At 43.8% G+C, this 16,753-nt stretch overlaps 2 protein-coding genes across 6 annotated transcripts in view; one reads left to right on the top strand and one right to left on the bottom strand.

Annotated features, from left to right (window-relative positions):
- TSEN2 (tRNA splicing endonuclease subunit 2) overlaps nucleotides 1–1,156 on the top strand; it is a 56,363-nt gene extending 55,207 nt beyond the window's left edge. For both annotated transcript variants that reach the window (XR_012431480.1, XR_012431497.1), the window contains one exon: nucleotides 273–1,156. The gene's annotated coding sequence lies outside the window, so the exon portion shown is untranslated. The remainder of the gene's footprint in view (nucleotides 1–272) is intronic.
- MKRN2OS (MKRN2 opposite strand) overlaps nucleotides 1–16,753 on the bottom strand; it is a 22,215-nt gene continuing 5,462 nt past the window's right edge. Inside the window, exons 2-5 of one of the 4 annotated variants that reach the window (XM_015446286.4) lie at nucleotides 6,733–6,848; nucleotides 3,848–3,897; nucleotides 1,897–2,059; nucleotides 1–354 (exon numbers count right to left, since the gene is read on the bottom strand). In XM_015446286.4, coding sequence (XP_015301772.3) covers nucleotides 114–354; nucleotides 1,897–2,059; nucleotides 3,848–3,897; nucleotides 6,733–6,848 — 570 coding nt within the window. In that variant the 3' untranslated portion in view covers nucleotides 1–113. Of the gene's footprint in view, nucleotides 355–1,896; nucleotides 2,060–3,847; nucleotides 3,898–6,732; nucleotides 7,011–16,753 lie in introns of those variants that run through there. The other 3 variants (XM_074033011.1, XM_045385733.3, XM_065539011.2) reach the window with 3 other exon arrangements.

The raw sequence follows: 16,753 nt of genomic DNA on the forward strand, positions 1-16,753 counted from the left end.
TGGCCCATACACGTTTTTATTAACCACAGTTAAATGCATTTAGAAATCCATAGTACTGATTAAAGGTAGCAACCACCTTACCCCCAACGCACAGGCTGCACTTAACATAGCTCTCAGCACAAACCACCACCTTCAGGGGGTTGTGCCTCGTGCTGGGGACAGTCAGTGACATAGAAGCCATGCTCCCGTATCGCCCGGTAGAGTGTGATGAACTTGGACGCCAGCCTTGTCCGCGGGACTATGTACTTCTCCGTAAATTCACTCTTTTCCAGTTGCTGTCTGCCTTCTGCCATCAGAACGCAGTTAATGAACGTGAGTGTGTAAGTGTAGCAGTTGTGGTGGTCTTCTTCATACCTTACGGAAGAGAACAAGGGTGTTGAGAAGAAAAGGCTGCTCAGGAACAGGCCGTGAAGCTACCCATCAGGTGCCTCAGCAAGCAAGGCCTCTGCTGGTTCATGTGGTTAAGAAGCTTCAAGATGTGCACTTCAGGCCAGGTGCAGTGGCTCACACCTGTAATCCCAGCACTTTGGGAGGCCAAAGTGGGAGGATCACTTGAGGTCAGGAGTTCGAAACTGGCCTGGCCAGCAAGGTGAAACCCTGTCTCTACGAAAAATACAAAAGTTAACTGGGCATGGTGGTGCATGACTGTGGTCCCAGCTAGTTAGGAGGCTGAGGCAGGAGAATTGTTTGAACCCAGGAGGCAGAGGTTGCAGTAAGCCAAGATCTCGCACCACTGTACTCCAGCCTGGGTGCATAGGAGGTTTAGCAATAGGGTATATAAGCCTGTCCCAAGCTTCAATTATAATGTTTCACCTACAAGCTCCTTCCCATCCTATTCTTTTCATGTTCACTTCAGACCCTAACTACAAAGCTTGGCAGAACCTTCATTTGATGCTAATCAGAATCATGAAGCCCAGATTGTTTTGGGCTTCATGTAATTCTGGGGGATGGTTGGTCCCTGGGCATCTGCTTGCTGCAGATTGGCATAGATTCACCCAGATGTTCAGAGTGGTTACTCAGTTGCAAGTTAACTACCAATTTGGGGAACTCATTGAACTTCTAGATTTCAGAGATGGAATTCCATATGAGTTTTATGATATTCCATAGTATCCAAACTTATTTCAAGGGAAACCTCAAAATAAATCCACAAATATGCTATACATCTTATAAAATGTTGAGAGTGAGAAATTAACTTGAAATTGCTAAAATTACAAAAAAGAAGCTTTTACATTTTGAACATTGTTTTTTGGTTTTTTTTGTTCTGTTTTTTTTTCTTTTTTTGAGACGGAGTCTCACTCTGTTTCCCAGGCTGGAGTGCAATGGCGTGATCTCAGCTCACTGCAGCCTCCGCCTCCTGGGTTCAAGTGATTATCCTGCCCAAGCCTCCCAAGTAGGGACTGCAGACGTCCGCCACCGCGCCTGGCTAATTTTTGTATTTTTAATAGAGACGGGGTTTTACCATGTTGCCCAGGCTGGTCTCGAACTTCTGACCTCAGGTGATCCACCTGCCTCAGTCTCCCAAAGTGCTAGGAATACAGGTGACAGCCACCGTACCCAGCCTGAATATTGTTTTTTTAAATTTTTGTTTTAAAGAAATATATCGTGACTTGCTATATATGTGTAAAAATACCTTGTCACACAACTGAAATAATACAGATTCTAGTCCTTTCAGCTCTTAAAACGCTGTAATTTTGTTATATGTGTGTGCTGACCCAACTGCAGAAAATCTAGAGTAGTTCAACCCCTGTTTAAATTATGTTAGCGATGTTAATATCTCTGTATCGGCTCAACGTGAAGCTAAATGCTGCGGAGTCCTCTGTGAGCTGGGGCCACACGGGGATCCCACTTGCATAGCATGTGAGTGCCAGCGAGGGTGCAGCATTTGCAGTTGTGTACCTGTGAGGCAGCCAGGTCCCCGAGGTGGAGAAGTCTTCCAGGTACTTGTCCCATTGCTCCATCATTCCATACATGTGGGGCTGCAGTAATGGGATGCTTATGCTCTGTTCCCACCCTGCTCCATCTCGCTGGACACCATGTGCACTGTAATTATACACAACCCCTGCAAATCAAAACCAAAGTCATGTGGCGCCTCAAGGAGACACACACCTCTGTGAAAAAGGGACATCAGAAAATGACGGTAGCCATGTGGTAACTTTACATAATATAAATCCAGGGTGGAGGTTCTAGAATCTTTCTTCCGCCTAATGAGATTTAGATTTGCCTGGAGTCAGGGAGGGGTTTATGTAGCCTTCCCTGTTACTAGCAATCATTTCCTTGAGAGAAACCCAGTTCTAGCTCTACCTGCTATTCAGGGCTGTGAATTTGCCCCGAGGAAACAGAGACAATAATAGGCACCAGGATCATCATCTCCAATATTTTTATTGAAGTTCTGTATTTACCAGTGGGTCAATCTTGTCTCCTTAAATCAAGAATAAATGTCCACCTGCTAAAGATGAGTGGTAAGTAAGACTGTTCTTGTGGGTAACTAAGTTCAGAACCGTTCTGGATTTCTGATCAGTGTCACTTTCTCTTGCCTCAGTGGGTAAGGAAAGGCTGTTATTAGACTTCACCTGTGAGGCCTGGCTAGGTGCCTCACCTGCCTCATCATATCCAGGCTACATATCCTGCAGGTGGCTCCATCCAGGCCCTTTTCCTGCAGACAAGAAAGCTTCTGGCTGAAGGGTTGCACACACTGCCCTCAGAGCTATAGGTGGCCAAAAGAACAGTTTTGTTTCATCTTCACTTTCCTTTAAAAAAAAAAAAAAAAAAAAAAACTGCAGGCCCCACCACATCCTGCTTTACTCCTGAAGTCCCTAGAATGTGGGGACCCAGTGGTAGTCAGCTGAGCATAGGATTGGAAGTCAGAGGGCCTGGTTCCAAATTCTGGTTCGGACACAAGATACGAGGTCTTGGGCAAGTCAATCTCACTGGACATCTATTTCTTCTTATTTTAAAAATCAATAGGCCGGGTGCGGTGGCTCAAGCCTGTAATCCCAGCACTTTGGGAGGCCGAGACGGGCGGATCACGAGGTCAGGAGATCGAGACCATCCTGGCTAATACGGTGAAACCCCATCTCTACTAAAAAATACAAAAAACTAGCCGGGCGAGGTGGCGGGCGCCTGTAGTCCCAGCTACTCGGGAGGCTGAGGCAGGAGAATGGCGTAAACCCGGGAGTCAGAGCTTGCAGTGAGCTGAGATCCGGCCACTGCACTCCAGCCTGGGCGACAGAGCAAGACTCTGTCTCAAAAAAAAAAAAAAAAAATCAATAAAAAATACACAGGTTTGTATGGCTGTTCACTGAGAAAACATTAAAGAGCTTTCAAATATATTGTTAGTAGTGGCCGGGCGCGGTGGCTCAAGCCTGTAATCCCAGCACTTTGGGAGGCCGAGACGGGCGAATCACGAGGTCAGGAGATCGAGACCATCCTGGCTAACACGGTGAAACCCCGTCTCTACTAAAAAATACAAAAAACTAGCCGGGCGAAGTGGCGGGCGCCTGTAGTCCCAGCTGCTCGGGAGGCTGAGGCAGGAGAATGGCTAAACCCGGGAGGCGGAGCTTGCAGTGAGCTGAGATCCGGCCACTGTACTCCAGCCTGGGCGACAGAGCGAGACTCCGTCTCAAAAAAACAAAAAACAAAAAAAAAATATATATATATATTGTTAGTAATAATTTGCCATAAAGTCGAATATTTCTCATTTGGGAGCAGTGCCCACCTCATGGTGCAGTAGAAGAACCCAGTGAACAATGGAATCACTCATTAGATGTTGCCATAATCAAATCTCCACAAATACTGCTTTCCTTTTACTGGGTAGTGGGGGTTTTTTAAGCTACAAAACTGCACTTACCATTTGTGTTAGTTATTCCAACATGAAGATCAGACCTTCCATCATACTCCCTGAAAGAAACAAGGTTTTTTTTTTTTTTCTGGTTTGCATGTGTTTGGCATGAAGAACTGGCATTTAAAGTAGGAGGAGCCCAAGCACAGTGGCTCAAACCTATAATTCCAGCACTGGGAGGCCAAGGTGGGTGGATCACTTGAAGCCAGGAGTTTGAGACCAGCCTGGCCAACATGGCGAGACCCCATCTCTACTGAAAATACAAAAATTAGCTGGGCGTGTCAGTGTGCACCTGTGTCCCAGCTACTCAGGAGGCTGAGGCACAAGAATCGCTTGAACCCGGGAGGTGGAGATTGCAGTGAGCCAAGATCGCACCACTGCACTCCACCCTGGGCGACAGAGCGAGACTCTAAGAAAATAAATAGAGCCAGCTGGGTGCAATGGCTCACGCCTGTAATCCCAGCACTTTGGAAGCCTGAGATGGGAGGATCTCTTGAGGCCGGGAGTTCAAGGCCAGCCTAGCCAACATGTGAAAACCTGTTTCTACTAAAAATACAAAACTTAGCTGGGCCTGGTGGCACATGCCTGTAATCCCAGCTACTTGGGAGGCTGAGGCATGAGAATTGCTTGAACTCGTGAGGCAGAGGTTGCAGTAAGCGGAGATTGTGCCACTGCACTCCAGCCTGGATGACAGAGTAAGACTGTCTCAAAAACAAAAATACAAGTAGGGGGAGAGGCATGGTGACTCTTGCCTGTAGTCCCAGCTACATGGGAGGCTGAGTTGGGAGGATCACTTGAGCCCAGGAATTCAAGGCCTCAGTGAACTATGATTGTGCCACTGCACTCCAGCCTCAGCGACAAAGGGAGACCCTGATTCTCAAAAACAAAACAAAACCCCAAAACAGTTTGGGCTTCATGATTCTGATTAGGATCAAATGAAGGTTCTACCAGGCTTTGTTGTTAGGGTCTGAAGTGAACATGAAAAGAACAGGATAAGAAGGAGCTTGTGGGTGAAACATCATAATTGAAGCTTGGGACAGGCTTATATGCCCTGTTGCTAAACCTACTATGTGCTTACCATTTGTGTTAAGTTCAAATAGACTTCCCTCTTACCAGCAAAACATTTCCTTGAGACAAACCCAGTTCTAGCTATACCTGCTGTTCAGGGCTGTGAAGTTGCCCCCAGGAAACAGAATAATAGGTGCCAGGATCATCTTCAGTATTTTTATTGAAATTATTTAATTTTTAAGATTAAAAATTAGTCCAGGTGTGGTGCCTCAAGCCTGTAATCCCAGCACTTTAGGATGCTGAGGTGGGCAAGTCATATGAGACCAGGAGTTCAAGACCAGCCTGGACAACATTGTGAAACCTCGTCTGTACTAAAAAATAAAATACAAAAATTAGCTGGGTGTGGTGGAGGGCACCTGTAATCCCAGCTACTCGGATGACTTGAGACACGAGAATTGCTTGAACCCAGGAGGCGGAGGTGGCAGTGATCCGAGATTGCACCACTGCACTCCACCCTGGGCAACAGAGGAAGACCCTGTCTCAAAAAAAAATAAATTAGTCTTTGTTTTACAGATAAGGAACCAGAGACACTTGGAGCTGGTTAGAAGAACCAGGATAGGCATCAGGGGCTTTATGATGCCCCAGCCTGTAATGCCCTCTCTGTGCTGTGCCCTCTCTGCATTGGCTGCCTCCCTGAGCAAGGCCCAGGGATGCTGTCTGTTTAGCACCTAACAGGATGACCAAAACCTTTTACATATGTTGGTTCATTTCATCCTCATAGGGACCAGAAGGAAATTGATTAAGGAAGTTAGTAGGCAGGAAGGTGAGTAGTCAACTCCCGTTTTCTTATTCGAAATCAGCACTCTTGAGGGGACAGGAAAGTTAGGAGGGTAAACTCTAGGGAGCATTAGACTAATGATACACAGGAGCTGAACATGTTTCCTAAGGCATACACCAACATTCTACAACCCATGCTCTCCTAAAGCCTGGCCTACTCTGGGCCGATCCTAATCCTATTGGTAAACTCCACGGGGACAATAAAATATAAACCTGGCTGGGCACAGTGACTGATGCCTGTAATATCAGCACTCTGGGAGGCTGCGGCGGGTGGATCACCTGGGGTCAGGAGTTTGAGACCAGCCTGGTCAACATGGTGAAACCCATCTCTACTAAAAATGCAAAAATTAGCCAGGCATGGTGGCGAGCGCCTGTAGTCCCAGCTACTCGGGAGCCTGAGGCGAGAGAATCACTTGAACCCAGGAGGTGGAGATTGCAGTAAACTGAGACACCATAGCATTCCAGCCTGGGCAACAAGATCAAAACTCTGTCTCAGGAAAAAAAAAAAAAAAGTATAATCCTTTCTTTTGCTTTCTAATTCATCCTTTTTGTTTATACCAGCACTCAGCAAGAGAGAACTGAATTTGTTCTTAAAGCCAGGTGGTGTCTACAATGGAAATAGATCAGTTCCAGTCTTCAATTTAATTTGCCTCCGTACAAAATAGTCTGTAAGTGCCAGTTCATCAGGCCCGGTATATTGTACCTGTTTGTCACTGAAACTACAAATTAACTGGCAGTAAAGGTATTATTTAGATATTAGCTGCTGGGTCATTTTCCTGGTTAGCCTCTGAGCAATGTTTTTCTCTCTGAAAATCATATGAGCAGTTTTACTCCTCATATATTCCACATATATTCTTGCACTTATCACTGCAGGAACATATGCACACCATCAATTTTTTGAAGCCAGTAGGCCTGCATCTCGGGATTTAAGGCCAAAGCTGAAAAAATTGTCCACCAAACCTCACACATTATATATTAAGGAAATTTTGGTGACTAAAACAGAAGGAAAAGTTTGCACAATGCAATTGAACACTTTAAAAACACTGTACCCGAGAAATGTTCCCTGAGTTGGTCTGAGGTGGAATGAACATTTTTCTTGATGTCCATTAGTAAATGGATTAGCGATGCTCACAGGTGCGTCCTCCAGCTTCCTCGAGCCCAGGTCCTGCTGGCAGAGAGGGCAGCACTGGGGCACACTGAAGCTGTAGATGTATTTCTCACAGTGGTTGAATTTAATTAAAGCCTTCCCGGCCTCTGCGCAGTGCATAGCTTTCGCCTCCTGGGATGCCAGGGGAGGTTTCCGGAGACTTCCTTTTCCTCATGATACACCTGGCAAACACACACCGCCCCAAGGAACCTGATCAGTGGTGATGTCATCCTGACTGATGGCTTCAGAAGCCAAACCAGATAGGATTAACCAGTAGCCAGGCCTCCCCATAGACTGTTTCTTAAAGAGCTAGTTTCTATTTGTTTATTTCCATTGTTTATGGTAGCTGATAACTGCCAGCTCCTATTCATCCTTTAAAGCCTCACTTTTCTGTGAAATCTTTCTCAGCTTCCCCTAGTCTTCCCTTGCAGTGGCAGTGCTGGATTCATATTTCTGTCAGAACTCTTATTTATTTAGAGACAGGGTCTCACTCTGTCACCCAGGCTGGAGTGCAGTGGCACGATCTTGGCTCACTGCAACCTCCACCCCCAGGTTCAAGTGATTCTCCCCCCTCAGCCTCCCCAAGTAGCTGGGACTACAGACGCACACCACTACACCCAGCTAATTGTTGTGTTTTTTGGTAGAGATGGGGGTTTCACCATGTTGGCCAGGCTGGACTTGAACTCCTGACCTCAAGTGATCCGCCTGCCTCAGCCTCCCAAAGTGCTGGAATTACAGGCATGAGCCACTGCACTCAGCCTAGAACTGTTATTTAATCATTTAGTTTTGTTTCTACCATTAGTCTGTGAGCTTCTTGGAATTGGAGACTGACCTTTATTTTTGTGTTCCCAGAATTGGTTAAATCATTTGTTGTTGCATAAATAAATCCTTAATTTAAGGCTATTTTATTTTGACATTTTATATTGTAAAAGTAATTTTGCTTGAAAAAAGAATAACATCCAGAATGTTCTGGGGATTTTTTTTAAAAAGTTAGCAGCCCTGTTAGAAATAAGCATAGTGGTTACAGGAGGGAGATACTGACTGGGAGAGGACAGAGGTGGTTTCTCGGGTCCAGGGCTGTTATGACTCATTATCTGGGTGTTAATAATATGGGAGTATTCCATTTGTGAAAAATCATCAAGCTGTGCATTTTATTATAAGCACTATATAATTTTTCAATTTTAAAATAATTTTTTAAATTTTTTGTTTTTGTGGGTACATAATAGGTGTATATATTTAAGGGGTATATGGGACTTTTCTTTTTTTTCTTTTTTCTTTTTTTTTTTTTGAGACAGAATCTCACTCTGTCACCCAGACTGGAGTGCAGTGGTGTGATCTTGGCTCACTGCAATCTCTGCCTCCTGGGTTCAAGTGATTCTCCTGCCTCAGCCTCCTGAGTAGCTGGGATTACAGGTGTCTGCCACCACACCCAGCTAATTTTTGTACTTTTAATAGAGATGGAGTTTCACCATGTTGGCCAGGCTGGTCTCAAACTCCTGACCTCAGGTGATCCTCCTGCCTCAGCCTCCCAAAGTGCTGGGATTACAGGCGTGAGCCACCGCGCCCAGCCTCCATGGGATATTTTGATACAGGCATACAATGTGCAATAATCACATCAGGGTAGATGGGGTGTACAACTTAAAAATAATTTTTAGCTAGGTGTGGTGGTGTATGCCTGTAGTCCCAGTTACTCAGGTGGCTTGAGATGGGAGGATCGCTTGAGGCTCGAGGCTGCATTGAGCCAAGATCATCCTACTGTGCTCTAGCCTGGGCAACAAAGTGGGACCCTGTCTCTAAATAAATAAATAAATAAAATAATTTTAAGCAATTCCATTAAAATGTTTGGAAGAAAAGTAATGCCCCTTCTTTCTCACATAACATTTTTCCACCCACCATATTCTACTTTCCGGAGAACACTAATGGTATGTTAGGTTTTTTTAAAAGCTCAATATCGGCTGAGTATGGTGGCTCACACCTATAATCCCAGCACTTTGGGAGGCTGAGGCAGGTGGAGCACTTGAGCCCGGGGACTTCAAGACCAGCCTGGGCAACATGACAAGACTCCATCTCTACAAAAAATACAAAAATTAGCCAGATTTGGTGGTGTGTACCTGTAGTCCCAGCTACTTGGGAAGCTGAGGTGGGAGGATTGCTTGAGCCCAAGGGGTCTTGGCTGCAGTGAGCCATGATCACACCACTGCACTCCAGCCTGGGTGATAGAGTGACACCCTATCTCTAAAACAAAACAGAACAAAACAAAAACTCTCAATATTGTTATATTGTATACTGTTTTGAAATTCGTGTTTTTGCCTCATCTTGGAAACTTTTCCACAATATCAGTAATGTAGGTCTAGTTCATTCTTTCAGATTGCATGGGAATCCACATTTTGGTTGTACTGCACTTTAAGGCCCAACTGATGCCTGTAGTTCCAAAGATAAGCAATCTTAAAGGGGAGACCCACAGAGAAGGTATCATGGCAGGTAAAGGCCCTTCAGGAAAGTTAAGTATTTGACAATGTACATTTAAATAAATTACAGTATGCTAAAATGCAAAAAAGTGCATCTTCAGTGTTATAACATGAGAATGATCATCAGACTCACAGAACCAGAAAGGACCTCAGAAATCATTTCAACCAACCTTCTCTTGTTACAGTGAAGGCAGAGAGGTTATAGCTAGACACAGCTCAGGTGACAAGGACCTGAGATTGTTCATTATTAATATAAACCACATGGTATGGCTGGGCGCAGTGGCTCACACCTGTAATCCCAGCACTTTGGGAGGCCGAGGCAGGTGGATCACCTGAGGTCAGGAGTTCAAGACCATCTTGACCAATATGGTGAAACCCCGTCTCTACTAAAGTTACAAAAATTAGCTGGGCATGGTGGCAGATGCCTGTAGTCCCAGCTACTCGGGAGACTGAGACAGGAGAATCGCTTGAACCCAGGAGGTGGAGGTTGCAGTGAGCTGTGACTGCACCATTGCACTCCAGCCTGGGCTAGAGAGTGAAACTTTGTCTCAAATAAATAAACCACATGGTATTGTTTGTTAGGTTGCTTGAGTGACCCAAGCCACTTTCAATTGAGAATATAATCTTTCTGACACCAACACCAAGAGGTATTGTTAATCTCATGAAAAAGGATTGAGACACCATGCTTTAATAAACATTTTAAATACACCAGCATTTTTTTTCAACACAAGCATCTTCAATCCTTTTTTTTTTTTTTTTTACCATGTCTGTATCTTAAAAAATCTTATTATAAAATAAAACATAGGCACAGAAAACTACATAAAACAAATTGTAGTTTTTAAAATTTTTTTAAAGGCATTTTATTTTATTTTTTTTTTTATTTGAGATGGAGTCTCATTCTGTTGCCTAGGCTGGAGTGCAGTGACGTGATCTTGCCTCACTGCAACCTCCACCTCCCAGGTTCAAGTGATCCCTTTGCCTCAGCCTCCCAAGTAGCTGAGACTACAGGCACCCACCATCACGCCTGACTAATTTTTTGTATTTTTAATAGAGACGGGATTTCACAATGTTGGCCAGGCTGGTCTTGAACTCCTGACCTCGTGATCTGCCTGCCTTGGCCTCCCAAAGTGTTGGGATTACAGGTGTGAGCCACCACGCCTGCCCTATTTTATTTATTTATTTATTTATTTATTTATTTATTTATTTATGAGATGGAGTCTTGCTCCATTGCCCAGGCTGGAGTGCAGTGGTGCAATCTTGGCTCACTGCATCTTCCATCTTCCAGGTTCAAGTGATTCTCCTGCCTTAGCCTCCCAAGTAACTGGGATTACAGGTATGCACCACTGCACCCAGCTAATTTTGTATTTTTAGTAGAGACATGGTTTCACCGTGTTGGCCAGGCTGGTCTCAAACTCCTGACCTGAAGTGATCCACCTGCCTCAGCCTCCCAAAGTGCTGGTATTACAGTCGTGAACTACCATACCCAGCCTATTTTATTTTTTGAGACAGGGTCTTGCTCTGTCACCCACGTTGGAGTGCAGTGGCACAATCAGTGCTCATTGCAGCCTCAAACTTCTGGGCTCAAGGGATCCTCCCACTTCAGCCTCCCAATCAGCTGGGACTACAGATGCGTAACACCACAGCTGGCTAATATTTTAATTTTAATTTTTATAGAGACAGAGTCTTGTTATGTTGCCCAGGCTGGTCTTGAATTCCCGGGCTCAAGCGATCCTCCTGCGTCAGGCTCACAAAGTGCTGGGATTATAGGTAGCGCCCTATAATTTTGACTTGAAGAACTCCTTTTAGTATTTCTTATAGGGCAAGTTTTCTAGTGATGAACTCTCACCTATTAGAATGGCTAAAATCCAAAACACTGAGAATACCAAACCCTGGAGAGGATGTGGAGCAACAGGAACTCTCATTGCTGGTGGGAATGCAAAATGGTATAGTGATTTGGAAAATAGTCTGCCAGTTTATTACAAAACTCAACAAACTCTTACGTATGACCCAGAAATTGTGCTCTTTGGTATTTACTCAAATGAATGAAAACCTATGTCCACACAAAAACCTGCACATTGACGTTTACAGCAGCTTCATTCATAATTGCTAATACTTGGAAGCAACCAAGATGTCCGTCAGCAGGTGAATGGAAAAACTGTGCTACATCCAGACAAAGGACTATTGTTTAGTGCCGAAAAGAAGCGAGCCATGAAAGACATGGAGGAAACTTAAATGCGTATCGCTTATGAAAGAAGCCACTCTGAAAAGGCTGTGTACTGTATGACTCCAACTATATGAAACTATGGAAAAGGCAAAACTGCTGAGACAGGAAAAAGATCAGTGGTTGAGGGAAGGGAGGGATAAATAGGCAGAGTACAGAGAATTTTTAGGGTGGTGAAACTACTATAATGTGTCATTGCACATTTGTCAAAACCCATAGAATAAGCCTGGGCAAAATAGCAAGACCCCATCTCTATAAAAAAATTTTAAAACCTAGCCAGGCACTTGTCCTCCAAAATGCCCACTTGGCCCTCTTCCAAGTGTATTTTACTTTCTTTTCATTCCTGTTCTGAAGCTTTTTAATAAACTTTCACTCCTGCTCTAAAACTTGCCTCAGTCTCTTTTTCTGCCTTATGCCCCTCAGTCGAATTCTTTCTTGTGAGGAGGCAAGAATTGAGGTTGCTGCAGGCCTGTACAGATTCACTGCCAGTAACTCGGACACCTGCCACCGATAACATATTTTAGTGTTGGGTAACTCAGACAACTTCCTCTGCTAACATAGTTTGCTGCATGACTCGGATACATTCCCTAGTAGACACATATCCATTTGATTCCTTAAAGCAAAGTGTACCATTCCAGTCAAAGCCTTGGTAAAATAACCAGTTTCTTCACAGTATCAGTAATACAGGTCTAGTTCACTCTTTCAGATGGCATAGGAATCCACCCATCAGTGGGACATGACAGAGGCGAAATCCTGCCCCTGTCTCCCTTGGACTTGGTTGCATACCGCTTTCACCAACCCAAGGAGCCACTCTCCTGCCCTGACAGCTAGCAAGTGGCCAAGACCCACAGAACAACCACCACTACCCCTCTGTCATTACATTTTATTAAAAAAAAAAAAAAAAAAAGATGGGTGCAGTGGTCACGCCTATAGTCCCAGCACTCTGGGAGGCTGAGGCGGGTGGATCACTTGAGGCCAGGAGTTTGAGACCAGCCTGGCCAAAGTTAGTGAAACCCTATCTCTACAAAAAGTACAAAAATTAGCCGGGGTGTGATGGTACGCATCTGTGGTTCCAGCTACTTGGGGGTCTGAGGCAGGAGAATCACTTAAACCTGGGAGGTGAAGGCTGTGGTGAGCTGAGATTGTGCCACTGCACTCCAGTCTGGGCAACAGAGCAAGATTCCATCTCAAAAAAAAAAAAAGAAAAAGAAAAAAGAAAAAACTATAGAATAATGGAAAATAATCCAAAGGAATATATGAAAGGAGAAAAAAAGAACAAATAACAGATTGTGTGAATAGAAAATAAATATCTTTCAATGAAGGATTTATTAAGAAAAAAGGCCAGGCATGGTGGCTCACACATGTAATCCCAGCACTTTGGGAGGCCAAGGTGGGCCTCCTGAGGTCAGGAGTTTGAGACCAGCCTGGCCAATATGGTGAAACCCCGTCTCTACTAAAAATACAAAAACACAAAAATTAGCCTGGCATGTTGGCGCATGGCTGTAGTCCCAGCTATTCCAGAGACTGAGGCAGGAGATTCACTTGAACCCAGGAGGTGGAGGTTGCAGAGAGTTGAGATCACACCACTGTACTTCAGCCTGGGTGACAGAGTGAGACTCTATCTCAAAAAAAAAAAAAAAAAGAAAAAAGAAAAAAAAATCAAGAGGATACATTTAAATCCAACTATATTACATTTAGTGTAAATGGACTAAATGCTCCGATATAAAAAACAAAGAAGGCCGGGCGCAGTGACTCACGCCTGTAATCCCAGCACTTTGGGAGGCCGAGGCAGGTGAATCACTAGGTTAGGAGTTCAAGACCAGCCTGGCCAAGATGGTGAAACACCGTCTGTACTAAAAATACAAAAAATTAGCCATGGTGGGTGCCTGTAATCCCAGCTACTTGGGAAGCTGAGGCAGAGAATTGCTTGAACCCTGGAGACAGAGGTTGCAGTGAGCTGAGATCATGCCACTGCACTTCAGCCTGAGCAACACAGCGAGACTCCATCTCAAAAAAAAAAAAAGCTTTCCAAAACTGCCATAAAAAATGAAATCCAAATAGCTTTATATATAAGAAAGCAATGAGATCTTTTTAATTTTTTTAATTTTTTCTTTTTTTTTTTCTTTTTTTTTTTAAGATGCAGTCTCGCTCTGTCACCCAGGCTGGAGTGCAATGGTGCCATTTCGGCTCACCAAAACCTCTGCCTCCCGGGTTCAGGCGATTCTCCTGCCCCAGTCTCCTGAGTAACTGGGATTACAGGCATGCGCCACCACACCTGGTTAATGTTGTATTTTTAGTAGGGTTGGGGTTTCTCCATGTTGGCCAGGCTGGTCTTGAACTCTTGACCTCAGGTGATCCGCCTGGCTAGGCCTCCCAAAGTTCTGGGATTACAGGTGTGAGCCACCCACCATGCCCCACATTTAAATCTTTAATTAAAAATCTTCCTGCAGGCTGGGCGTGGTGGCTCACACCTGTAATCCTAGCACTTTGGGAAGCCGAGGTGGGCAAATTGCTTGAGCTCAGGAGTTTGAAACCAGCCTGGGCAACATAGTGAGATCTCCTATCTACAAAAAATACGAAAATTGGCCAGGAGTGGTGGAGCGTGCCTGGCGCACACCTGTAGTCCCAGCTACTTCAGGGGCTGAAACCAGGAGGTAGAGGCTGCAGTGAGCCAAGATCGCACCACAGCACCCCAGCCTGGGTGATGACAAAGAGAGACCCTGTCTCCAAAAAAAAAAAAAAATCTTCATGCACAGTAAACTGCAGGCTGAGGTGGCTTCCATGGTAAATTCTTCCAGACATTTAAGGGAAAAATTAATACCCATATTACACAGACGTTTCCAGAGAATAGAAAAGAAAGACTTCCAAACTCATTTTATGAGACCAGCATATCCCAGATACCAAGCCTTGGCATGGACATTATAAGAAAGGAACACTACGGACTAATATATCTCACACACAAGGATGCAAAAATTCGAAACATAATTTTTAACAAATAGATGATTTATAGAAAATATATCATGGTTATGTGGGGTTTATCCTGAGCAATTGGAGAGGGTTAACATTAAAAATCAATCAGTATAATTCAATACATTACCAGTATAAAAGGGAAAAACAATATAGGTTTCTCAGTACATGCAAAAAAAAAAAAAAAGTGATAAAAGTCAAGATGTGTTCACGATAAAAATGCTAAGAAAACTAGAAAGAAACTTAACTTGGCAATGGATAGCCTCAAAAAAATATAGGGCTAACATTTTAATTAAAGTATTAGTTTAATATTTTAAACTTAAATATTACATAATTTTAAATTAAAATATTAAATATTTTCATTGACTCCAGGAACAAAATAAGATGTACACTATTATTACTTCTTAACATTATTCTGAAGGCTGTAGACAGTGCATGCAATAAAGCAAGGAAAAGAAAAAGATATAAAGATGAAAAGGAAGCAAAACTGTCATTATTTGCTGATGGCGTGATTGTAGAAAATCGGTAACAACCTACAAATAAACCATTAGAATTAATTCAAAATTTAGCATGGAGCTGAATCCCAGCTCAGTGTACAAAGATCTAGTGTATTTCTACATATAAGCAACAAGCAATTCGGAAATTTTAGGAATATCGTTTGAAATAGCATCGAAAACTGCATCTAGGGACAGACCGGCACACAAAGAAAACGAAAGTTTGCAAGACCCTCGGCGCACGTCTGCGCAAAGGGTCTCTGTGTCTCTAGGCCCAGATGGCCATTTTGAGTCTCGAGCTCGGAGCCACCCTTCTCTTCTGTTTTCTCAGCGTCTTCACCCGCCTCCATGTGATACGCCTTTTCCCCCTCTGTGTTTGGTAGCAAAGTTGCTTTTCCTATGGGCCGAGAACGGGAGCTGGTGGTTATCTAAGCAGACGTAAAGTTTTATGCGTCCCTGCTGCGGGCAGGAGCGAGTGGCCCTGCGTTCTCTGCCAGCGCGGGTTCCCTGCGAGTGAGGAAAATGAGTTCTACTTCCCCGGTAGGGCAGGACTTGGTGTTTAGTGCCAGATAACGCCGGAAGAACCCCAAGCGGAGACTGCTTGTATCCTTCGGGAAAAATCTAAGTGCTAAGTACCATGACAGTGGCAGGAACCAAGCTGTTGGGTACAGCTTGTGGAAGTGCACACTGGCTGTCGTTGATTCAGTGTTTTATTATTATTTTTCCATATATGTATATTTTGCCCATGACACAGCCCTCAGGAGATCCTGAGAACAAGTGCCCGATCCAGTGTTTTACTAGCACAGACACCCTAAAGGGGACCAGCAGTACAAGGCTGATGAAATAACTTATGGCATAGTCGTACAATGGAATACTATACAGTTCTACAAAAGGAGGAAGAGGCTCTATGTACTGATATGGAAAAATCTTCACTGATTATGTATGCTGTGCAGAACAGTATGTATGTTATCTTTTCTAAAAAGGGTAGAAAATATGTATATTTAAAGAAATATATTTGTGTATATTTAAAGAAATTCTGGAAAGATGTATACAAAGTTTGTAACAGTGGCTAGGTTTTGAGTTTTTAAAAAATGTTTCTGCTTTTTGTTCTGAAGAGGCGAGAACTAAATTGACAGGAGACTGAGACTTTTCACTTTACACTTTTAAAATATTTGAACATAATAACGTTCATATAGTGAATGTATTCCATAAAGAATGAGATAAGCTGAATTTTAAAAATAAGTGGCACGGGCTGGGCGCGGTGGCTCTCACCTGTAATGTCAGCACTTTGGGAGGCCGAGGCGGGTGGATTGCCTGAGCTCAGAGGTTCGAGACCAGCCTGGGCAACACGGTGAAACCCCCTGGCTACTAAAACACGAAAAAATTAGCTGGGCGTGGCAGCGTGCGCCTGCAATCCCAGCTACTCCGGAGGCTGAGACAGGAGAATTGTTTGAACACGGGAGGCAGAGGTTGCAGTCAGCCAAGAACAAGACACTGCAGTCCAGCCTGGGTGACAGAGTAAGACTTCGTCTCAAAAAAAAAAAAAAAAAAAAAAGACATGGAATTTTTATGAGCATGAATTGCATGGATCAAATGTGTTACGAATTAAAATGCAATATTCAAGACACTGAAAACAAAATTTCCAGTATACTTCCACATTCCTGAGAAAAATTTCAAAAGTTCTAAGTAATTGGAAGTATATACCATGCTCATTCATTGGTAGACTCAATATTTTTATAGCAAAGTAAAAGAAGAACATACAGCTATATATAC

The sequence above is a fragment of the Macaca fascicularis genome, chromosome 2 (genome assembly GCF_037993035.2).
Source record: "Macaca fascicularis isolate 582-1 chromosome 2, T2T-MFA8v1.1".
Classification (NCBI taxonomy): Eukaryota; Metazoa; Chordata; class Mammalia; order Primates; family Cercopithecidae; genus Macaca; species Macaca fascicularis.